This window comes from Henckelia pumila, chromosome 1, assembly GCF_033568475.1.
Source record: "Henckelia pumila isolate YLH828 chromosome 1, ASM3356847v2, whole genome shotgun sequence".
NCBI classification, from domain to species: Eukaryota; Viridiplantae; Streptophyta; class Magnoliopsida; order Lamiales; family Gesneriaceae; genus Henckelia; species Henckelia pumila.
This window is the reverse complement of record NC_133120.1, coordinates 63,037,091-63,062,668: the sequence shown is the minus strand read 5'-3', so window position 1 is coordinate 63,062,668 and position 25,578 is coordinate 63,037,091. Positions and strand designations below refer to the sequence as shown.

Sequence of the window (25,578 nt, the reverse complement as noted above, 5' to 3'; positions counted from 1 at the left end):
TTCTTCTTCTTCTTCTTCTTTTTCTTCTTCAACACCAAAACTTAATTTTCTCATGATCTTCTAATTCTTCCTCGGTTTTATCTGAGATGGTTATAGGTGGGTGAGTGATATGGTCGTCACTCAATAAATAAGAAAAATCATCCCAACTTTTAAAATCATTTTAATAGTAGTCTCATATACAAAAATATATCCAACATAATAAAACAGAACAGAAATTCAGTATTCATCAGTAATGATAGAAATCGGTTTTATGCACCAAACTGTATTATGAATTCGTGGCTAACTGATATCAGTCTCTTATATGTTAAACTATAAAGTGTGAGGCCAGTAATCAGCAATCAGTAATCAGAGTTCAGTAGTGTTCAGAATATATATTCCTACCACTAACTCACAAGATTCAGTGCATCATAAATCAGTAGTTTGGTTTTCGTAAAATTAGGATTTTGAATACAATAACATGCTGGAATCATTTTTAAATAATATAAACAGAAATTCAATACTTCAAAATGCCCACTTATAGTAGATATTGCTAAACTGAATTTCAGTTGGTCTTGCAACTATGCCCTTGCCCGGCTGAACGCTTATCCTTGCTCGACTGAACTCTCAACTGAACGCTCAAACTCACTTTTGTGTGTGATTTGCTCAGAATATTGTGTAAATTTTACTCAGAAACCTCAGTGTTATTTATAGGGAGAAATCTGACTGTTAAGATCCACATTTATTGTCCTTAATTGTCATTATTTCAAGTTAATGCGATTACAAATCTTTTTTTTCAGTCTAGCTACTGGAATGATCTTGGTCAACTGGTTAGTTCAGTTCACCACGATTCAGTTTACCTCAAATCAACTTGCCTCATTCAGTCTACCTCAGTTCAGTTTACTAAATTTCAGTTTACCCCATTTTAGCCAATTGAAATTTCGGGTTCTCACAGTTACCATACACAAATAACAAGTAAACTCGGTCTTCGAACGCTTGGATAAATAGCACTGGTTGATCACTAAGTTGATCTGATAAGGCACTGAGAGTGTGATAGCAGCTCGAATATTTGATCTGATATTCTTTTTTAATATTTGAAAGTCTTGAGAGCACAAGTTCTTCTGATGATTAGATTGATGATGATTCATTAAATATCTCTGAAAATCTCGTACTCCTTAAATGTGTGCGAAGATCCAACATCACAAAATCTAGCTGGTTCACATTTGTTCCAAATATAGCCGACAATTATGGAAAATATGACATGTGTCTTTGTTTTGTTTCAAAATACATTGTGATGGAACATATCTTTTAGGACTGTAGCTAGGTACAGAAGTAACGTCTTTATTTTTTTTTTTGTATTTTCTCAAACAACTCGGTTTGATCTTAGATAAGTATAGAAGTTGTTAAGTTGGAAACTTAATCTGGTAGTCTGGTAATAGAGACTGATCCGAGAGGCCAGACTGGCTTTGACTTAGCACAAAATAGGTCTGAGTAAAATTCAATTCGATAAGAGATTCCTTATTAGTTTAGTCTTTGTCCATATCAATTTGTTAAAACCAGTTTTGTCATTTATCAGTTAAGTCCTTGGTTTTGTTTAAATACTTCCAACTAATATGCTCGAGTATAATTGATTTGCTCGAGTAATTTGCTATGTTTGAACTTTAGTTTCTTTGTCATTACTAAAATTTGAATATGTTTACTTAACATCAATATATAATTTTAAAAATATAAAAATAATTTGAAATTGTTATAGATAAAATGTTATAGAGGATAATTTGAGATTAGATTTATTTATAAAATATTATGTGTAGTAATCCGCACTTTATTTTACGAGATTAAATGATAAAAACATGATTAAAAAATAATTATTCTAATTAACCAGATGTTTAATCGGATCGTAAATAAGAAAATAAGGTTTCGTAACCACCGAATTAGCCTATGTCAAGATCGGATGTAGGGGAAGAGTTCGGAAGGTCCGATCAGTGTTAGACCATGCAGTGTATGAGGTGACAACCATACACGAACATGTGGGAGTTTGGAAGCACCGAACTAGACCATGCAGTGTGTGAGGTGATAACCATACACAAACATATGGGAGTTCGGAAGCACCGAACTAGGGTTTGGAAGGTCCGAACTCAGGATTTCCCTTAAGTGTCAAAACTCACTAGACACGTCAATGCATGCAGGAGATGGGAAGTCCAAATTAGGAATCGGAGCTTCCGAAGTCAGCAGTTCGGAACTTGGCAACCATGCGCAGTTCGGAACGTCCGAATGCCGCCTATATATAGATCCGAGACTCATTTCTAAGTGAAAATTCTGAAGTTTATCTCCCTCTTTTAGTCTATATTGTGAGGTTTAGCCAATCTATCGAGGGTTGGAAAATAGCAAGGCGCTTTCGGGATAGAAGCAGAGTCGCAGTTGGATCCTTTGACATCAAAGGACTGGCGACAGACATAGGTATAGTTTGAGATCCTTGGTAATATTTGGGAGTATCTATTAGCTTAGTTAATACTTTAAGATCAGTATTAGTGATATATTAATTCTTGGCTTGTATGCTTAAACCCTAGACTTGTATTGCTAGGATTTTCTTAGAAAGGTACGTAAGTACTGACTAAGATTGTCAGTGAGTATGCATACTATATGTTGTATTTATGTGTCATTATTTATGTTTTACTGCTTTATTATATTATGTTGCATATGAATATTAATGTTAAGTCATATTTCCTTCGAGATAGACTTTATAGTAGGGTCTCTCAGCCCTACACTTTGTATTATGGTAGGACACCGGGAGACATCATGATGAAGTGGACTGACACTACGGTGATCTTGACGAGAATGGGATTTTACCCAGTAGATTTGACCCTAGATGGTACTACACACTCCTTGACGCCTAGACTGAGCCGGACTTGATAGTTTACCAGTTACCCAGTCATTTCCATGCATCATATTGGTTTGTATACTTATACTTTATGTTCTGAGTGTTAGTTGCTCATGTCCTTGTTGTTATTCTTAGACACCCTATTCAACGGGGCATGTCTTAGGTTGGACGAGGCCAGAGATTCGAGACAGGTTGAGAGTAGGACCGATGTTTACAATGAGGTGTCGTTATATTCAGTGGTTTTGATATAGTTTATTCGATATGGTTGTATAACTTGATTGTTTTGGGTTTTTAGTGTCAGTTGTATTCTACCGGCTCGTGTTGTAAACTAATTTAAGTTTCTACTGCTCTTTGATTAAGTTTATTGTTTAAGATTAATTGCATGCTTAAGTTTTTGACTAGTAGGTGATCCAGGTCGGGTCACTATATTTATGGTATCAGAGCATGCATGATATTTTGGGACTTAGTATGGTTTTTTGGCTATTGATGTGCGTTACTCTATTCAGATGATCGGTAGAGACGATGAGGGCCACGACAGTGTGGGTCGTTGGAGAGAAGAGGATGTCCATCAACGTCCCCATGGTCACCGCCATCATCGGGAGGGTCGCATTGTTTTGAGATGCACAGGTTCCGACAAATGGGGCTGAAGCCTTTGGCGGGAGGCGAGACTATAGAAACTGCATAGGATTGTCTTGAGCATATGGAGAGATGCTTCCGTGCCTCTGACTATTCTGAGGAGCAGAATATGGAGGCCTCAACGTTTATTTTGTAGGGACGAGCCGGAAAATGGTGGAGATTCGCCTCTGCCCAACTGATCCAAGAGCAGGGTCAGCTTTTGTGGGCTTATTTCCGCAGGACTTTTATGAAGCTGTATTTTCCTCTAGCTCTTCGCCAGTCGAAGTTGATTGAGTTGCTTAATCTGAAGCAGAGTCCATGACTATCGATGAATACCAGCAAATTCCATCGATCTTTACTATTTTGTCTGCATATTGGCGCCAGTTCTGAGGCCAAGCATGACCACTTATTACAGGGTTTTGAATCATGAGATATTCGATCATGTCACAGTCTGGAGGAACGACGTAGCTTGACTTGATACCATATTTTCGATATTTTGATTGATATATATATTAGAATTTTAGTTCGGTTTATTTGTGTTTTCATGATTTGATTGCGTTTAATTAACTTATCACTAATTGAATCACCATATTTATTTGAATTGTGGCACTTGGGAGAAGAGAACTTGAATAAGACCGTTGGTGTTTATAAGTTCGGAGGCCTATAACTTAGCTCCTTGACGTTATTAGAAAAATTATTGTGTTATTTATTGGATTTAATATTTAACTTTGATAGAAATATTGAGTTTATATTATTATATCCAAAATTACTTGTCACTTGGGAAAGATAGTAGAAAATAGTAGGAATATTTGGCTAATAAGCAAGAAAAATTTATGATATAGATATCTTTAAGAATTAAACATAGTTGACAATCAAGTAAATCGAATCTTTAGAATTTAGATCTCTTGTTTTTATTCTTGAAATTTAGTTATTTTATTTATTGAAATCTTTAGTTAATTAAAATAAACTCATTATCGCAATCTAAATAGGATTATAGTCGTCTTAATTTTAAATATTTATTATAATATCATTTAATTTATTTTTTATGAGATCAACTCGGACTCCAATCCAATTATATTAAAACTTGACACATTATGCTTCAAGCGAAAATACTGTAATAATATATTTGATCTAATGACTATAATTACTTCGAAAATAATACTCTGCTTTCAAGAGAAAATACTATAATAATATGTTTGATCTAATGATTATAATTATATCGAGGATAATACTCTCGATATAACATAGACGAAACCCTAGATGAATTTATTTAATATTGAAGCCCACCACAAAACAGACAACTAGACAATGTCCCATGATATATATAATGACTACACACCTCATCATGCTTAAAAAAATTTGTACTCCTTTCCCTTGTTTTGGATTTGAGATTTCCTTTTCCCATCATCATATATATACTATATAAAATGTATGAATCCATTAAAATAATTATTTTGGTCAAATCAATAGATGGACAAAAATGTTTCTTCTTTTATATTTCAATAAATTTATTATTTACTACTTATAATTACCATCTTTCAAATTCATGATTTTCTCAATTTAAAATTTTTAAAAATATTTTGTGATTTAAATGTAACATAAATTATTTATGCACTCGATTTTTGTGTACGTGGATTACTATTTATTATTATAGGGTTTGTTCATTCCTAAGGATTGAAAATGAAGTGTGATAATTCCTTTTAAAAAAAAGGAAGTGTGATAGAGATAGTAAACCAACTATGTATATTAATCGACCACGTTTACATAATTCCTTATAACATCTTTTTAGAAAAAAATAATTTTTTGGTCCTTCACGTTTGTCACTTTGCGATTTTGGTCCTTTATATTTTCAGATTTCAGTTTTAGGCCGCTATCTTTGTTTTTTTTTTTTTTGCAATTTTAGTTTTTTTTCCGATGTAACCCTGATGTGGCACCAATGTATTGCTGATGTGGAGCTGACTGTATAGTGTCACGTAAGCATTTTCGAAGAAAAAAAATAAAAGTGCCAAAAATCGGAATATAAAAGACTAAAACTGAAATATGAAAACATAAATGACCAAAATCATTGCAGTTTTCCCCATCTTTTTAATAGAATCAAGTTTCTGATACCTAATTTTTGTTTTCATCATATTTTTATTCCACTAAAAAAAGAAGATGATTATTTTGGCTGAATGTATGGGCAATGATCAGTGCGGCTATGAAGCATCATCCTACGGTTGTAACTTTGATTATATATCTTATATTATAAAATGTTTTATTAAAACGATGAAATAAAAACTGGTTATCATTCAGTATATATTAGATACATATATATATATATATAAATTAATATAATAGTTTTGAAAACACGTTAATCACGTAAACCATATTTAGTAAACTTTGTGCGACAGACTATTTTAAAAATTGTTAGTAGGAGAAATCTAACTCATGATATTATCAAATGTTTTTTTTTTTTTTGAAATACAAAGTGGTTATCTTTATTCTTTCGGTATATATTAGATAAATATATAAATTAATGTAATAGCTTAGAAATCACGTTAGTCAGATAAATCGTACTTAGCAACAAATTATCCTAAAAATTGTTAGTAGGACTGTAGGAGAAATCTAATTCATGTTCACCTATTCCACCAGCACGCACACATCGTGAGAGGCTATTTATCAAATGTTTTTGTCACTAGAGACTAGAGATGTACGTACACTAATTGTTTGTAGTCTTTGCAAATCTCCAACATATTGTTTATTTTAGTGTATATTTACTATTTAGTACCAAAACAATATTATATGTACATTACTTTATTCCACTATACAAGTATTATGAATTTATAAATATGTCGATATTTTAAATTTATTTTAAATTTTATTTAATAATTAATTAGATATGAAACAATAATTGCTAAATTTAATTTTAGGCATGATTAATCTATATATAAGAAAAAATTAATTAACTTAGTTTCTAAATAAATAATTTAACTGAAATGATTATTTATACATTCATAAACTAATAATTTAAATTAAGTTTAATTATGTGTTTCTCAAGTTAGTTAAATTATCATTTTCAATAATTAATAGCACACTTAAACAATAAAAAGACGACATTTTGAGGGGGGGGGGAAAAATGAAAACAACCGCTTTTTCTAACTAAAACCTCAAAATACAAACTCCTACGAAGTTTTACGTGTTAATTTTGTAACATGACTCTCTATTCAACCTGATGAAGAATTAATTTTTGCCTTAAAAGTCCGTTCATAACAGAACAAATACAAGAGGTCCCAGTGGTTGTCTGTAATTGTGTCTCTCTGCTCTATATAATCATCAGCACAATTTAGTTATGATTAAAAGAGACTGGAAATCCCATTTCATTGCAAAGAACATGGAAATCCAAATATCTATCTTGTGTTTATTTTTATGTATTCTTTGTCTCACAACCCCACAGTTGATGTTTATTTCTGCAGAATCCGACACTTACATTATCCATATGGACTTATCTGTCATGCCCAAAGCCTTCTCCACCCACCAGAACTGGTACTTAGCCACCCTCGCCACCATATCCGGCCGAGATGCTGTTTTCTCCCGTAAACTTTTGTATTCTTACACGAATTCCATCAATGGATTCAGCGCCGTTCTTTCGTTATCCGAGCTGGAGGCCATCAAGAACTCGAAAGGGTACGTTTCTTATACGAAAGACTCGATTCTCAAGGTTGACACGACTCATTCGTACCAGTTTCTTGGCCTAGATTCGAATCAAGGCGCTTGGCCTGTTTCAAACTACGGCCAAGACGTTATAATAGGTCTGGTGGATACCGGTGTTTGGCCGGAGAGCAGAAGCTTCAGCGACGATGGAATGAGCGATGTTCCATCGAGATGGAGAGGAGAATGTGAGGGTGGAGAGCTGTTTGATTCCTCTTTGTGCAACAAGAAACTTATAGGAGCTCGTTACTTCAACAAAGGTTTACTTGCCAAGTATCCCAACTCAACCTTTTCGACGAATTCTGCTCGTGACACTGAAGGCCACGGGACTCATACTTCATCAACCGCGGCCGGGAGTCGTGTAAAGGGTGCATCATACTTTGGATATGCTCCAGGGACTGCAACAGGAGTTGCCCCGAATTCTCGAGTTGCAATTTACAAAGCCCTGTGGGAAATAGGGATTTATGTTTCTGATATTCTTGCTGCTATTGATCAGGCTATTGCAGATGGTGTCGATGTGTTATCTTTGTCATTCGGCATTGATGGGAAAGCTTTGTATGAAGATCCTGTGGCCATAGCCGCATTTGCAGCAATGGAAAAGGGCATATTCGTTTCGACTTCAGCAGGGAACAATGGGCCAGAGCACGCGACTCTGCACAATGGGACACCCTGGGTTCTAACTGTTGCTGCTGCCGCAATTGATAGAGAATTACGAGGAACTGTGACCCTCGGCAGTGGAGTTTCAGCCTCTGGTTCGTCTCTCTACCCTGGGAAAGATTCCTCGCGTTTCATCGGAATCGTCCTTATGAGTGGCTGTGATGATGAGGAATCACTCAAAAAATTAGTGCACAAGATTGTTGTCTGCGTGGATTACAGTGATCTTCTAGGCGAACAGATTTACAATGTCAGATACTCCAAACTTGCTGGTGGAATTTTTATAACAAACAGCACATTAGTTGACTTATACGTTAAAATTCAGTTTCCTGCCCTGTTTGTAAGCCTCGAAGAAGGCCAAAAGATCTTAGACTACATCAAGAATGACTCAAATCCTGAGGCAAGATTCACCTTCGGAGAAACGCATCTTGGGACCAAACCGGCTCCAAAACTGGCGGGTTACAGCTCGAGAGGACCATCACAGAGCTGCCCATTTGTCTTAAAGCCCGACGTCATGGCTCCTGGTGATATGATCTTCGCGTCATGGTCTCTAAATTCTTCGGTAGCAGATTTGAATTCACACCAACTCTTCAGTGCATTCAACATCGTCTCAGGGACATCAATGGCATGCCCTCACGCAGCTGGAGTGGCAGCCCTTCTAAAAGGGGCTCACCCCGAGTGGAGTCCCGCAGCCATCCGATCCGCCATGATGACCACTGCTTATATTTCCGACAACACGGGAAATCCCATCAAGGATATGGGATCCAAGAACCAACCCGCCACTCCTTTAGCCATGGGAACTGGACATATCGATCCAAACAATGCATTAGACCCCGGATTGATATACGATGCCACTGCAACAGATTACATCAATCTTCTATGTGCACTCAACTTCAACTCCAGCCAGATTAAAACAATCACAAGGTCCAGTTCTTATAACTGTTCGTTCCGGTCACTCGACTTAAACTACCCTTCTTTCATTGCCTACTTCAACGATAACAACACCAAATCAAAGGTCCAAAAAGTGCAAGAATTTCACAGAACCGTGACTAACATAGGGGACGAAAACTCGGTTTATATCGCGAATTTAACCCCGTTAGACGGATTAAACGTCAGCGTTTCGCCTAGCAGGCTGGAGTTCACCAGAAAGTTTGAGAAGAAAAGCTACAAATTGAGTATAGAAGGGCCAAAACTGATGAAAGAATCGTTGGTTTTTGGTTCCCTGACTTGGATCCAGTCCGGTGGCCATCGTGAAGTTAGGAGTCCAATTGTTGCCACTAGCTTGTCTTCTTGACATATCTTATTCAACATCTTTGTCATACATATATTTGACCATTATTGTTAATAATTTCAGAAATGGGAGAATTGAATTTCCATGGTGGTTGTGAAGTGACTTGTCAACTTTGAATAAATAATAAATGAAGAAGACTTTTCTGTCCAAGTATTTGGAGTGCAAACGAGCAGAATCTATGGGGGATGGAGACATTTTATCAAGTTTATACACCCTTTTTCTGTTCCATTCAAGGTTGCACGTAGGTTTCAAATACATGGATTACAAATTATATTTGTTGATCCGAGAAGTAAGAGTGTATACTTCAAAATGATAACAATATTTTAGTCTTGTTATTTGCACGTTTTTCAGTTTGGTCCTGTTAACCGTGAATTTGAATTTTTAGTCCTGTAATTTAAATGGTTTTTTTTAATTTTTGATCATGTTAGGTGAATTTTATTTTTAGTCCTCTAACTTGTGTATCGTTTTCATTTTTTTTATCATTTAATTGAATTGTATTTTCTTTTATTTTCAATCATTTTATGATTGGAAAAGATGATAATGAAAATAACTACAAGTTAGGACCAGAAATACAAACAATAAAAAAGTTACAAGACTAAAAATGAAAATTAGCATGACAAAAAATAGAAAAAAAAACATGTAAGCTACATAACTAAAAATACAAATTCACCGTTAACAGATTAAACGTGAAAAAAATGCAAATAACAGGACAAAAATGTAGTTCTTCCAACTTCAAATCCACTCCTTACCATTTATATCGTTTTTCATTTTAATTAAAATGAATTTCAAGTTCACTTAATAAATGTTTCATTTACAGTCCATTATATTATATTACTAATTTAGAGCATCCGCATTGGTTCTCATTATAACACCCACGGCCACCATCTTATAAAAAAACACGGAGTCCACTGCCACATACTCATTATATTAATATCTCTCTTTCACCCACATTCATTTTAACATTAACAATGATTATTTATGGATCTCTCAGTCCACTCAATCATCTTTATTTTTTTCATATTAAGTAAATACATTTTAAATTTTATTCACAATCTTTAAATGATTATTAGTTTTTTTAAAAAAAATTACTTTTTCAAAAAATAATCTTATTTTTTAAAAAAAGTAAAATTAATATTTTTTAATATATTATTAATTTTTTTCTTATTTCTATCGTGTCATTAATAGTAAAAGCAAGGTTTATGATATGGAGAAAAAATTGGGCTAAAAAAATTATTTTTTTCACATTTGAAGTTTTCAAAATAAATTTTTGAAATAAAGACCACAACAGAAGAAGTATTTAGACAAGGTTTGGGCACGCTAGTTTCCAACGGCTACTTTCCAACATTTACTTTTTAACGGTTATTTTAAAACGACTATTTTGCAAGGATTACAATAATTGAAAATCATATTAATCGAGATGAGCGATACAATAATTAAAAATTACATAACAACAAATAAAATAATACTAGAAATTGAACGTTGAGTACACATTTTAGATATTTCATCTCGACCTAATATCATGTCATAGATATTCATGTACGATAAGCTGCTCCTTTGTCATTTTCGAGGTGTCTTTGTAAAGAAGCGAGCACTTCTACGCTTATCGCCTGATGCGCACCTCTGCCCAGGCGCGCCTGTTGCAATGTGTGCACCTGGCTCAGTACCCAGGCGCGATTGGTGCGCCAGGCTGTGCCTGTCACCTAGGCGCACACTTTTAATAACTATGGTCAGAATACATTTCTGATTGCACTCATTGAATCATGATAAGAGCGTCTCATATGCCCATACATATATACAACTATATTTAAAATAGAATTTTCATAAAATATAATACATAAATTAATTAATTGCATGCTAAATAATTTAAATACTCGAACAGATTTAAAATCCATCATGAAAGTTCAATAACGAAAGTACTGAAATCAATCCAACAACAAACCCAAACATACGGCTACAGTTTCAAAACTAAGTGAAATAGTGAAAACAGTAAACATGTGCAAAAAATAGTTTAATACAATCCCATAAAAATCTCATAATCATTGAAACATAAAAGCGCGAAGGTCACGGGTGTGCTAGCTTGCCACGGATGCTCAAAGGTCCTCGCCTCCAGTCAGGACAACATCCTGTAAACTAGCATCATACTCACTTGCACGCCATTTAGATCTAATGTGCCTAAAAGCTTAGCATTCTCTACCCAATAATAACAAATACCATATACTAAAATCGCATACAAGCACATAACATATAAAAATATCCTGAAGTATCTTATGCATGCATGATTGTAAAAATGTTTGCATAATGCAGAATCATAAACATAAGCATGATCATAATCTTGATCATAAACATAATACGTAACATAAATGCGTAACATAATCATGACATGACATAATCATACAATCATTTTTCCTGTGCGGGTCATATCAGTGAAGTGTGACCATAAACATAATCGATTGACCAATCTAAGAACCAACGTACGTGGCGGGGAGGTTTACCGAACCTTTGGGGATTCCATACGCCTCTATGCCGCCTACTTCACCCAACTTTTGGGGATCCATAGACTCCTAAACATAAGTGGAAAGATCATCGGGCCCGGTATCCCGACCTCCAGTCCCGTGAGTTGCCACAAATCACATCAGCTTCCCGAAAATATTTTATTTCCATGCCCTTAATCTTAACATAAAATACATGCATGAATCATGAACTTAAAAATATCATTTTCCTTAAAATTCTGCTCGTAAATATATATTTAACTTATTTTCCATAAAAATCATACTTATATCAAAATATAATATAAAAGTATTAAATATATACTTACGGACTATTTTTCTTGCCACTGGCTAGTTCGAGTTGCTGCCTCTTAGCTAAATCCCATTAACTTATCCTGGCCCATTAGCATTTGTCCCTGACCAAATACTTAAACTAGCCTAATTATACTTAAATTGACTAAATTAGACTTAGATTGACCTAATTAAAATACTTAACCCAATAAACTTAGCCCAACCAACTTGGTCCAACAATCTTGACCCAATAACTTTAATTAAGCTCAATAAACAACTTAAGTTCAATTGAATAAATTGAGGCCAAATAAATAAATTGAGCCCAATAAACTTAATTAATTCACCCAAGCCTAATTTAAAATAATTTAAACAACTTAGACCCAATTACATAATTTAAGACCAATTAACACTTGGACTCCTAATTAAATTATCCGGCACGAAATAAAATAAACCGGACCCAAACTTATAACATATGACCCAAATACACTTGATCCGACTCGGACAACCCCTGCCCGGGCTGCCCGAAATCCAACAAGCCTAGCAACCCAAGCCCTAACCCATTTCCAAACCCCACCCGAGCAGCCCTTAACTATAGCTCACGGCCACCCTGCTCCGGCTAATGGCCGGAGCCCCGCCGGAAAGACCACCCTGGTCCGGCCACGGCCTAAGCCATGGCTTGCATGGCTCAGCCGTGGCCCATAAACCAATGATGCGTGAGTCTTAAAACTTGAGCTACCATAGCCATATTCAAATTCAACAAACACGATTTAACAACAAAAACAGGGGATATATCGATCTAAATGGGTGAGTAAGAAAAGAAAGAACATGCCTTGATAAAAACAAGAGATACGACTACGAAACTCGCGATGAGATGCCCGGAAAGCTCGAAATCTTGAAATTTTTTTTCAAAAATATTTTGAAGTGTGTGCAAGTGTTCACAGCAGCTGGGAAATCCCTTGCTCTCCAAGAAAACGTCGAGGTTGAAAAAGAAATGAAGGATTTAGGACTTGATTTGGGTTTTAAATATTTATGAGTCATGGGCCTTTAATTGAATTGGGTAGGAAGCTTTTTAAAATATAATATACTAGCCCAACATTAAAAATTTTGGATATTAAAGATCACAAATTTCGAAATAATAGGAGGCCCAAACTTAAAAATGCCCTAAAAGCCTTTAAAATGGCCTAACTAGTTGAAAAATGGGCTTTTAATTATACATATATATAAAACCCAAAATTTTCTATAAATTAAATCTTAAAATAATTATTTTGGGCTCTTAAAAACCTTGGACATAAATTTCGATAAAAACTTTTACTCCGTTCGTCCACGGTCCCAACTACGCGTTCGTAAATCGATTTTTGCCTTAAAAATTCATAACACTCAAAATACTTGGGTTAAATGTCATAAATAAATTTAAAACACATAAACATGTCACATAAAAGTCATTTAACCCCTTAGTTTATTTTTAAAATAATTAAATTCTCTTGATTATGCATACGGTTTAACGTAGAAAAAATTCTAGGCATTACATGTGGCATCGCCCCATGATTTCCTAGGTATCATTGATAGAGCTTGCACGAACCAATCGATTATGGTTATCGTATAGTACAGTCATTTCATCTCATATATTCCGATCGAATCAGCAACTATTGTTTCATCGATGGTTTCAAGTGAAGTTCGATACAACTGTGATGCATCTTTGAGAATACATAGTGTCATAGTATGTGAAACTAAGGAATAGGAATGGCAGCGGAGCGGGTTCGGGGTGGAACCCGCCCCGTCCCGCCCCGTGTACCCAGCGGGTCCAATTCGGGTTAAACCCGTTGAACCCGCTAAATTTTATATAATTTAAATTTTATTAAATAAAAATTTAAATAAGTTTTTAAAATTAACAAAACATCATTAAATTTATTTTTCAAATTTATATTAACAATATTTAGGATAAAAAATATTCTCACAAGTTAAAATGTATCATTTTTTATTTAATTAATAATTAAGAACTAAAGAAAATTATAATAATATATTTTCATATTAAAACTATCATAATATATTAAAATAATTTCAACCCAAAAATATTATAAACTCAAATTATGGATAAAGTATTAATTATTTAATATAAAATATAATTATATATTATTAATATATATATATATACATATACATTTTATATTTATATATTAATATATATATTTTTGATGGGGCGGGACCGACCTGTAGTGACCCAACCCGGAATCACTAATTACTCAGTTAAGCATGCAATTAAATCTTAACAGCGGAATAAAACGAATCCAACTAAACAGTTAATTCAAATACAACCATACACCGGCAGAAAAACTGGGCCAAATAAAATATAATACAACCCTATCGAAACCGTAGTACTAAAGAGTTCTCCCTAAAAACACCTGCCAGGAAGACTCGCCATGCATCCACTGCAGCTCAACGACCACTGCCCCCGGATCCGTCCAACCTCAGTCCTACACCATGGAATAGGGTGTCCAATACAAAAACACTTGGACGTGAGCCTAACGCTCAGTATGAAAGTACGAGTATACACATGCTATGGATGCAAATACACATGCATATGAATGGGTACCGGAAACCTATCCAAGATATACATGCAATACTGCTCAGTCACTGGCGCCATGGTATGTAGCACGCTGCGTCATCGCATCAGGAGGTGGCTCTCATACCAATCAAACGTGAAACGGGAACCTGATCCAAAAACTGTGGATCCACCGTTCACTATAATAACTGGGGCTGAGTGACCCCATACTACTGGCTATGCACATCAAGGCACAAGGCTCAACATGATCATGCATGCAACAATATATAAATTGCACATAGTCATATAAATGCAGTCATAGAACATGTATACTCTACCAGGGTATCTCGGATAATACGTCCATACCTCTAGGAAGACAACCCCTGAGCACTCTAGCAATCTAGCAGTCCAAGCCTATAAGCAACAATCACTATATCACTTAAAACATCCTAAAAGCCTTAACTTAGCTTTTGCATACTCCTAAATATTTTTAGGAAGCAAAAGCTATACCTGCGTCTGTCGTCAGCTCTTTGTTGTCGATAGTCTCACAACTAGGCCATAGCTCTGCTACGATGCCTAGATCGCACTGCCGCTTTCGTATTCCCAATAGGACGCCTAGAACTCCCTAGATCTAAGCTAGAAGGCTAAGGAAAAGAGAGGAGAAAGGGACTCGGTGCGCTTGAAAATGAAGCTCGGCACCTCTATTTATAAACGGAGTTCGGAGCCTCCGAACCCAACTTTGGATCCTCCGATCCAGTCCGGACCCTCCGTTCTTGACTTCGGAGCCTCCGATCCAGTTTGGAACCTCCGATCCTGACTTTGGATCCTCCGAAGTCCCATCAGTGATGTCATCAATGACGTAATATTTTGGACAGCTGGCCGTGCAAGTTCGGAGCCTCCGATCTCAGGTTCGGATCCTCCAAACCAGTTCGGAGCCTCCTAACCTGGTTCGGATCCTCCGAATCCTCCGAACCCTTGGAACCTTCCTGGCCATTTTGAGTGTCCTGGAACCATTTTTGAACCCCTTAGACTTGTTAGGAAATTCCTTAATCGTATTTAGGCTAGTTAATCGTTATTGACGCACTTGATTAACTTATTTTGGAGATGGGTTACTACATTCTCCTCCATTTAAGAGATTTCATCCTCAAAATCAAGACTAGGATGATCAGAAACAATATGAAATAATATTGCAATACTTCAGTTACTATTACAACTTAACTGCAAAATAAGTTACAATCAAAATAACTCTGGATATTCTGAATGCATACGAGTCTCGAGCTCCCAAGTAGCTTCCTCGGTGCCTCGTCGCTGCCACTGAACCATGACCAGAGGGATGCGCATATTCCGAAGTACTTTGTCCTTTCTGTCAAGAATTCTGAGTGGCTTTTCCACATAGGACAAATCAGGTTCCAACTGAACCTCTGTCGGATGTAGAATATCCGACTCATCTGCCACGTACTGACGAAGTAGCGATACGTGGAATACATTATGGATGCTAGATAGATACGGCGGTAGTGCCAAACGATAAGCCATGTCCCCGACCTTTTCCAAAATCTCGAACAGACCAATGAATCTTGGAACTAGCTTACCCTTGAGACCGAACCTCATTACCTTATGAAAAGGCGAAACTCTCAAGAAAACATGCTCCCCGGCCTCAAAATGCAAAGGTCTGCGCTTGGTGTTGGCGTAACTGGCCTGTCTATCTTGAGTAGTCTTGATCCTTCTCTTGATCAGTTCAACTTTATACACCATTTTCTGAACCAACTATGGTCCTTCTACTTGTCTTTCCCCTACTTCTTCCCATAATAAGGGTGTACAACAAAGGCGGCCGTAAAGAGCCTCAAACGGTGCCATACCAATACTGTGGTGGTGGCTATTGTTATACGCAAACTCTATCATCGACAAGTGATCTTGCCATGATAATCCAAAAGCCATCACAGAAGATCTCAACATATCCTCTAATGTCCGAATGGTCCTCTCGGACTGTCCGTCAGTCTCTGGATGATACGTTGTGCTGAGGCTCAAATTAGTACCCAAAGTTTGCTGAAAACTACTCCAAAATATTGAGGTGAACCTTGGATCTCTATCACTGACAATGCTCAACGGCACTCCATGCAATCGAACTACTTCCCAAATGTACAACCTTTCCATGTGATCAAAATTGTATTCGCGTTTGTACGGGATAAAATGAGCAGATTTGGACAACCTATCCACAACCACCCATATAGCATCACACTGGCTGGACGTGATTGGCAAGTGGGTGACAAAATCCATCGTCACATGCTCCCACTTCTATTCTGGAATTTCCAAACTATGCATCAGACCGCCCGATCGTCGATTCTCTGCCTTAACCTGTTGGCAAACAAGACAACGAGATACAAACTAGTACACACTGCGTTTCATACCTTTCCACCAAAATCTGGTGCGTAGATCTTTATACATCTTGGCACTTCTTGGGTGTACAGCAAATCTACTACGATGTGCTTGAGACAAAACTTCGTCCCTCAAGGCTGAGTCATTAGGTACCACAACTCTGCCAGACAAGCACAACATTCCATCCGCCTGGAAATGAAAACCAGATGTGTTGTCTCCCTGAGCAAGTCTTGCCAATTTCTGCGTCTTTGAATAAGAAAACTGCGCTTCTTGAATTCGAGCAAACAAAGATGGCTCGGCTAGTACTGAGAAAACCCGGATTCCCTGTTGTACCTTCTTATGCCGAAACATAAATTCCAAAGAGCAACATTCTCGAATGGTGCTAGCCCTTGCACAGATGCTGAGAGCACTAACACTCACCTTTCGGCCAAGTGCGTCCGCCACTTGGTTAGAAGCATCGGGATGATACTTGATCTCGCAATCGTAATCCTTGAGAAGGTCTAACCATCGACGCTGTCTCATGTTCAGCTCTGCCTGAGTGAACAAGTATTTCAAACTCTTGTGGTCCGAAAAGATCTCGAACTTCTCGCCATACAATTCATGACGCCAAATCTTCAGTGCAAACACGATTGCTGCAAGCTCCAAATCGTGCACTGGGTATTTTCCTTCGTGAGTCTTCAATTGTCTGGAAGCATATGCAATCACATGCCCATCCTGGGTCAACACACAACCTAGACCTTGAAGAGATGCATCAATGTAAACCACATATCCTCCGGATCCTGATGGCAATGAAAGAACAGGTGCAGTAGTCAGACGTCCCTTCAACTCGTTGAAGCTCTGCTCACATTCGCTTGACCAAACAAAAGAAATATCCTTTCTTGTCAATTGTGTCAGAGGCCTAGCAATTCGTGAGAAATTCTCGATAAACCGCCGATAATATCCTGCCAATCCCAAAAGGCTATGAATATTTGAAACTGTAGTCGGACGCGAACAATTCAAGATAGCTTCAGTCTTACTTGGATCGACTGATACTCCTTCTCGAGATATCACATGACCAAGAAATACTACTCGGTCAATCCAAAACTTGCATTTGCTAAACTTGGCATAAAACTGCTTCTCTCGGAGAATCTGCAATACAATTCTCAAGTGCTGAGCATGTTCATCAACACTACGCGAATAGACCAAAATGTCGTCGATGAAGACAATGACAAACTTGTCTAGGAAATCGTGGAAAACGCTGTTCATTAATTCCATAAACACCGCAGACACATTCGTTAACCCAAAAGGCATCACTAAAAACTCATAGTGACCATATCGGGTACGAAATGCTGTCTTCGAAATATCCGCATCTCGAACATGTAACTGATGATACCCTGACCGTAAATCAATCTTGGAGTACACGGTAGTACCCTGAAGCTGGTCGAACAAATCATCAATTCGTGGCAAATGATATTTGTTCTTGACTGTCGCATGGTTCAATTTTCTGTAGTCGATACAGAGATGCATAGAACCATCCTTTTTTTGACGAAAAGAACTGGTGATCCCCAAGGTGACACGCTCGGTCGGATATATCCCTTATCCAAAAAATCTTGCAACTGCTGTTGTAACTCTTTCATCTCTGCTGGTGCTAGTCGGTAAGGTGCTCGAGAAATTGGAGTTGTTGATAAGTGCATTTTATCCACTTAATTTATATATGATTTGACTTGGATTTTGTGATGTATCGAGTGGATATTATACGTATTTATTGTTGTTTTTGTGAGTTGCAAGGATTTGAAGAAAAGTAGCAAGAAGAAGCGGAAAGCTGAATTACGGGACAGCAAACTTCAGAAAATTACTGGGAATGTTACAGTAGAGATATTGAGTTTGCTATTGAATACGAATTTCTGCTTGACACTCGAAAGAGGTAGTAGAAAATAATAGGGATTCTTGGCTAATAAATTAGAAGAATTTAGAATTGAACAATCATTAAAAATAAATTATGGTGGACAGTCAAGTGAAGTCGAACCTCTAGCATTCATCACTTATTGATTTTTTCTCTCGTGAGCTCGTGGTTATTTAGTTTTGTTTCTTGCAAATTTTAGTTTTATAAAAATCAAACCATTTTCGTTGCTCTACATAGGATTAGGATTTTATTAGTTGCAAATATTTGATATAATATCATTAATTCATTCTCTGTGGGATTGACTTGGACTTAATTCCTATATTATAACTTGACATCGTGCGCTTGCGAGCGAAAAACACGCAACAGTTGTCCCTGGTACAAGTTCAATCCCGAACTCAACCTCTCGGATAGGAGAAAATCCTGGAATCTCGTCTGGAAAAACATCCGGATACTCACAAACTATGGGTAACTCCTCTATATGCCTGCTATCTACGGACGTATCAATCACATGGATGAGGTAGCCTTTTCCACCCGCCTCTAAAGCCTGACCGGCCCTCAAAGCTGAGACCAGAGGCATAAGGGGTCGCGCTCCCTCGCCATGGAAAAACCAGCTATCACCCTCAGCCGGGCGAAACTGTATTATCTTCTGATAGCATTCCACCGTAGCCCTATAGGTATTTAAAAGGTCTATACCCAATATACAATCAAAATCCTCCATCGCCAAGACCATAAGGTTCGCTAAAATCTCAGAACCCTCAAATACTAAAGGACAACCAAAGACTAATCTCTTAGCCAAAGCTAAATGATCCGTCGGGGTAGATACCAAAAATTCTACGTCTAGATACACATACGGCAATCTATGACGCTTAAAAAAACATGCTGAAATGAATGAATGAGATACACCAGTGTCTATGAGAATGAATGCAGGAATACCGCCCAAAAGAAAAATACCTGCTATGACATCCTCGTTCTCCTGCTGAATCTGATCCTAACTCAGCGCAAAAACCTGTCCTGAAAGACGAGGTCTTTGATTGGTACTCCCAACTGACTATCCCTGAGGTCTCTGCGGAATGGAAGGTTGAGAACTAGATCCAGATGCTGACCCTCCGGTAATCTGTGGACAATCCCTCTTCATGTGACCCATCTCTCCGCAACAAAAACAAGCTCCTGATTTGCGGCACCTCTCAGTAGGATGCTTGCCCTCACAAGTTGCACATTTCCCTTGGCCCTTATTCTTCCCAAAGTAGTCCACGCCACGAGAACCGAAACCAGAATATGAAGAAGACACACCCTGCTTCTTGAAAGATTGAGTCTTTGGACCCAAAGAACTGGCTGGCCTGCAAGAAGAGAAAAAGGATCGATTGCGCTTCAGGCTATCCTCCGCTTGATGGCATCGGCTCACCAAGCCCTCGTAGGTCATGTCATCATCGACTGCAACCCGGTCATGGATCTCCGGATTGAGACCTTGGAGAAATAGGTTGTACTTCATGTCAATACTAGAAGAAATTTTTGGACAATAAGATAGAAGATCAAAGAACTTCTGCTGATACTATGCCCTGACGCAAACTCAGCAGCGCGCTGGATATCGCTTGTCGGAGTGCAGGAGGGAAGTAAAGCTTCTGGAAGGATGCGCGAAAATCCGCCCAAGTGACGACACCTTGAGCAGCAATCATCGGCGCGGATGTGGAACTCCACCACTTCAGTGCGCGCCCCTCAACGAGAAAATCTAGGGTCTCCATCTTCTGTTCTTGCATCGGAAATCTCAAAAATAGACCTCCATCCGACGCAACCAAATTTCTGCCACCTCTGGGTTTCGCCTCCCACTAACGGCTTCGGACCCATTTTCATAAAATGTTTCATGCTGAAATTCTTGTGGTCCTCACGACGATGGTGGTGACGGTCCCAACGATGCCCACAATCGTTCGGGTCGCCCCAGCGTCCGCCCCCGCTATCATGGCTCTCATCATAGTCAGCCATCTGTCAGAAGGCAACAGAGGTTAACCCTAAAACGATTTCTAAATCCCAATTAATGCATGCTCTGATACCAAAAATGTAGTGACCCAACCCGAAATCACTAATTACTCAGAGTTAAGCATGCAATTAAATCTTAACAGCGGAATAAAACGAATCCAACTAAATAGTTAATTCAAATACAACCATACACCGACAGAACAACTGTGCCAAATAAAATATAATAAAACCTTATCGAAACCGTAGTACTAATGAGTTCTCCCTAAAAACACCTGTCAGGAAGACTCGTAACGCATCCACTGCAGCTCAACAACCACTTCCCCCGGATCCGTCCAACCTCAGTCCTGCCCCATGGAATAGGGTGTCCAATACAAAAACACATGGAAGTGAGCCTAATACTCAGTATGAAAGTACGAGTATACACATGTTATGGATGCATATACACATGCATATGAATGGGTACCGGAAACCTATCCAAGATAGAATACTGCTCAGTCACTGGCTCCATGGTATGTAGCACGCTGCGCCGTCGCATCAGGAGGTGGCTCCCATACCAATCAAACGTGAAACGGGAACCTGATCCAAAAACTGTGGATCCACCGTTCACTATAATAACTGGGGCTGAGCGACCCCATACTACTAGCTATGCACATCAAGGCACAAGGCTCAACATGATCATGCATGCAACAATATATAAATGTCACATAGTCATATAAATGCAGTCATAGAACATGTATACTCTACCAGGGTATCTTGGATAATATGTCCATTGTTGGAAAACTGTGTTCAGATCAATTAGAATTGATACCCGGTGCAGCGGAAGTTTAAAAAATTTATTTTATTAATATGGAACGATTCCATATCTGGGTATCAAAACTTTACGATTAAATTTGTGTAAGTAAAACAAATAATCACTATTAAATATTTTACCTTGAAATCTCGAAGCGAGATTATGGACACCAACAGAATTTAATCTGCTCTTGTTGTATATCCCAGGAACTGATAAATGAACGTTTCTTCAATCAGGTCCACGAATAGAAAACAAAACCCTCTGATTGACTGCACTAGAAATCAATCAGAAGTTTGCGTAGAGAATAAACAGATATGATCTGTTAATCCGGATTGTAATTTTTCACAAAAATCACAAGACCGAATTTTCTCCGAAAGGGACAGAGAATTCGAAAATCCTCTTGAATAATATAGACTGAAATTTCGAAAATTGCTAGACTGAAAAGATTATAATTTTCGAACACTGCAGTCTTATTTATAGATAATTTCTAGACTAGATTAAGTTATAATTGCATTATGACTCTAACTCCTTAAAGCCCACAATCCATAACTTAAGCCCAACAAGCCAAGCCCGTTGTTCTAAAAATTAATATAAAATTCATCGTGACTCTGATTGATAAACTAATTTTACCAATGTGCACAGAAACCATTTCTGCATCTTTTAAAGTCAAGATAATTTTTCTGAATCCGAATTCAGTGATTTCCAAAAATGCCCATCCTTATGTCATTTTAGAAAATCCCACTCCCTTTTAATTAAGAAGTCCAACTTCTCTTTCATTAAATTTAACTCTTTAAATTTAACTATCTCTACGGGGTTTTAGTAATCCATTACTTGTGTAACCCTCAATAGTTCAGGAATACAGCTAGTCGTGGGCTCACAACCCCTTGTGACTCGGAACAACAATTTCCGACTTACCCATCGAATCATGGTAAGAGCGCCTAGCAACATCGCCCCATGATTCCCTAGGTATTACTGATAGTGCCTGCAAGAACCAGTAGATTTTAGTTAGCGTACAGTACGGTCCCTTCAACCAAATATCCCGATCGAATCAACAACCATTGGTGCATCGAGAGTCGTTCGAGATTCGATAACTATGCATAACATCTTGGAGATCTATTAGTGACATCGCATGTGTTACTAGGAACACCAAGTAACCTAAAACACATCATGTACTCTGGTCAGAGATTCGTCACACTAATATCTCCTCAGATCGCATAGGATATCCACACTCGCAAGTATGTGGTGAATTCTTGACAACAAAGCATCGACTCCTATATGTGTCGTAACTGTACCCAATCCCGACACCTGATGACCCCAATAGAGTCGGTAAACGAGTCAAAGTACAGTACTAGCATATAGAGTCTCAATGATGTTTCAAGTAATAAGGACTAATGGTGTACAACCAAAACCGCGGACTTTATCCACTCGATAAGTGATAACCACTTGGAAAGTCCGAATAGGATAGTTCGATCATTCATCATATGAATATCCATTTGCATGCTTTGAACATCTCTATGTTCCATACCAATGAAACGTGGTACTCGGCATCGCAAATGCTAGTCTCAATCTCGAGCGATCCTTATCCTTATTTGCGGACGGCTCAATTGACTAGGAACAGTTTAGAATATACAGTGACTATAAGATGTGTTTTATGATAGCCATCCCCATGTGCTACCACATCTTACATACACTATAATATATTCAAGGTCTTTATCAAAACAACAATAGTATATCATAATATAACAATATGAAGAAAGATAAAGTCAATGCCATTATAAAAGTGTAAATTATATTAAACAAAAGATTGTTTTACATAGAGTCATAAAAGCCTTAGCCACAAGTTGGCTAACCGGGCACCCACTCTTTCAATCTCCCACATTCCCTAAAGCCAACTAGTCATACTACGTAATCTCATTGCTTCGCGATGTTTGTCAAACAATGGTCCTGGCAAGGGCTTAGTAAGCGGATCAGCGATATTGTCTGTAGAGGCCACTCTCTCGACACTGATGTCTCCTCTTTCCACGATCTCCCGGATGATGTGGTATTTCCTCAGTACGTGTTTGGACTTCTGATGAGACCTTGGTTCCTTTGCCTGAGCAACGGCACCCGTGTTTTCACAGTACACCAGGACTGGACCAACAGCTTCAGGAATTACACCCAACTCTTGGATGAATTTCCTTATCCAAACCGCCTCTTTAGCAGCAGCTGATGCTGCAATGTATTCTGCCTCAGTGGTGAAATCCGCTGTGGTTTCCTGCTTGGAACTCTTCCAAGAGACAGCACCGCCATTGAGCACGAATACAAATCTAGAGGTTGATTTCGAGTCATCCACGTCACATTGGAAGCTAGAGTCGGTATAGCCTTCCAACTTTAATTCTCTCCCTCCATAAACCATGAACAAATTCTTAGTCCTTCGCAAGTACTTAAAAATATCCTTCACGGCTTTCCAATGCATTTGACCGGGATTGGCTTGGAATCTGCTCGTGACGCTCAGAGCATAGGCCACATCCGGTCTGGTAGATATCATCTCATACATGATACTACCTATGGCTGACGCATATGGCACGTGTGTCATCTTCTCTATCTCTTTGTCAGTCTTGGGACACATAGACTTGGATAGAGAAACTCCATGACACATAGGTAAATTTCCTCTCTTGGACTCATCCATAGAAAACCTTTTCAATATGGTGTCGATGTAGGTTGATTGAGTGAGTCCTATCATTCTTTTAGATCTATCTCTATAGATCTGAATTCCTAGAATATAGGATGCCTCACCTAAATCCTTCATCGAGAATCTACCTGATAACCATATCTTTGTTTACTGCAACATCCCTACATCATTCCCCATGAGTAGGATGTCATCAACATAAAGTACTAAGAATGTTACCGCATTCTTAACTACTTTCTTGTACACGCATGGTTCCTCCGGGTTCTTGATAAAACCAAAATCCTTTATCGTTTCATCAAATTTCTGGTTCCAACTTCTTGATACTTGTTTGAGACCATAGATTGATCTCTGAAGCTTGCATACCTTATGCTCGCTTCCCATGGATGTGTATCCCTCAGGCTGCATCATATAGATATCTTCCTTAATGTTTCCATTAAGAAATGCAGTCTTTACATCCATTTGTCATATCTCATAGTCATACCATGCTGCTATGGCAATAAGGATTCTTATGGACTTGAACATTGCGACTGGTGAAAAAGTTTCATCATAGTCAACTCCTTGTCTTTGAGTATAACCTTTTGCCACCAATCGTGCCTTGTAGATCAATACCTTTCCATCAGGCCCAAGCTTTCTCTTGTAGATCCATTTGCACCCAATTGGAACAATTTCATCGGGAGGATCTACTAAAGACCAAACTTGGTTAGAATGCATCGAGTCTATTTCCGATTGCATAGCTTCAAGCCATAAATTCGAATCCGCATCAGAAATTGCTTCCTTGAAGTTTCTTGGATCACATCCAATGTCGGGTTCACTTTGATCCCCTTCAAGAAGAAGACCATATCTAATAGGAGGCCTAGAAGTCCTCTCGGATCTCCTAGTAATAGGCGTGTCTTGTGATGATTCTTGAGGTGTAGGATCACTATTTTGTATCTCGGGTTCTTCTCGAATTTCTTCGAGTTCCATCATCTTGTCTTTCTTATCCAATAAGAACTCCTTCTCCAAGAAGGTGGCATTCCTTGAAACAAACACTTTTGTTTCAGCAGGATGATAGAAATAATATCCGATTGAATTCTTTGGATACCCTACAAAATAACATAAAGTGGATCGACTATCCAACTTATCTCCCACTGTCTGCTTCACGTAAGCAGGACATCCCCAAATCCTCAAGTACGAATACTTAGGAGCTTTGCCATTCCATAACTCGTATGGTGTTTTATTTACTGCTTTAGTGTGGACGTTGTTTAACAACAATACCGCCGTTTCAAGCGCGTAGCCCCAAAACGAAGGTGGGAGCTCAGTGAAGCTCATCATGGATCGAACCATGTCCAACAAAGTTCGATTGCGACGCTCCGAAACACCATTAAGCTGAGGTGTCATAGGAGGAGTCCACTGAGAGAGAATCTCATTCTCTTTTAGATAGTCCAAAAACTCGGTACTTAAGTATTCTTCACCTCGATCCGATCGAAGTGCCTTAATA

At 38.0% G+C, this 25,578-nt stretch overlaps 2 protein-coding genes across 2 annotated transcripts; one reads left to right on the top strand and one right to left on the bottom strand.

Moving 5' to 3' along the window:
- The first annotated feature begins 6,656 nt into the window (after nt 1–6,656).
- Nucleotides 6,657–9,118, top strand: LOC140875739 (subtilisin-like protease SBT3). Its single transcript, XM_073279521.1, has one exon. It carries the CDS (start codon nt 6,798–6,800, stop codon nt 9,102–9,104), a length of 2,307 nt encoding a protein of 768 aa, XP_073135622.1. The 5' UTR covers nt 6,657–6,797; the 3' UTR covers nt 9,105–9,118.
- Nucleotides 9,119–15,653: 6,535 nt separating this feature from the next.
- LOC140863571 (uncharacterized) lies at nt 15,654–16,169 on the bottom strand. The gene has a single exon (XM_073267098.1). The coding sequence runs from the start codon at nt 16,167–16,169 to the stop codon at nt 15,654–15,656; it is 516 nt and encodes a 171-aa protein (XP_073123199.1).
- Nucleotides 16,170–25,578: the final 9,409 nt, after the last annotated feature.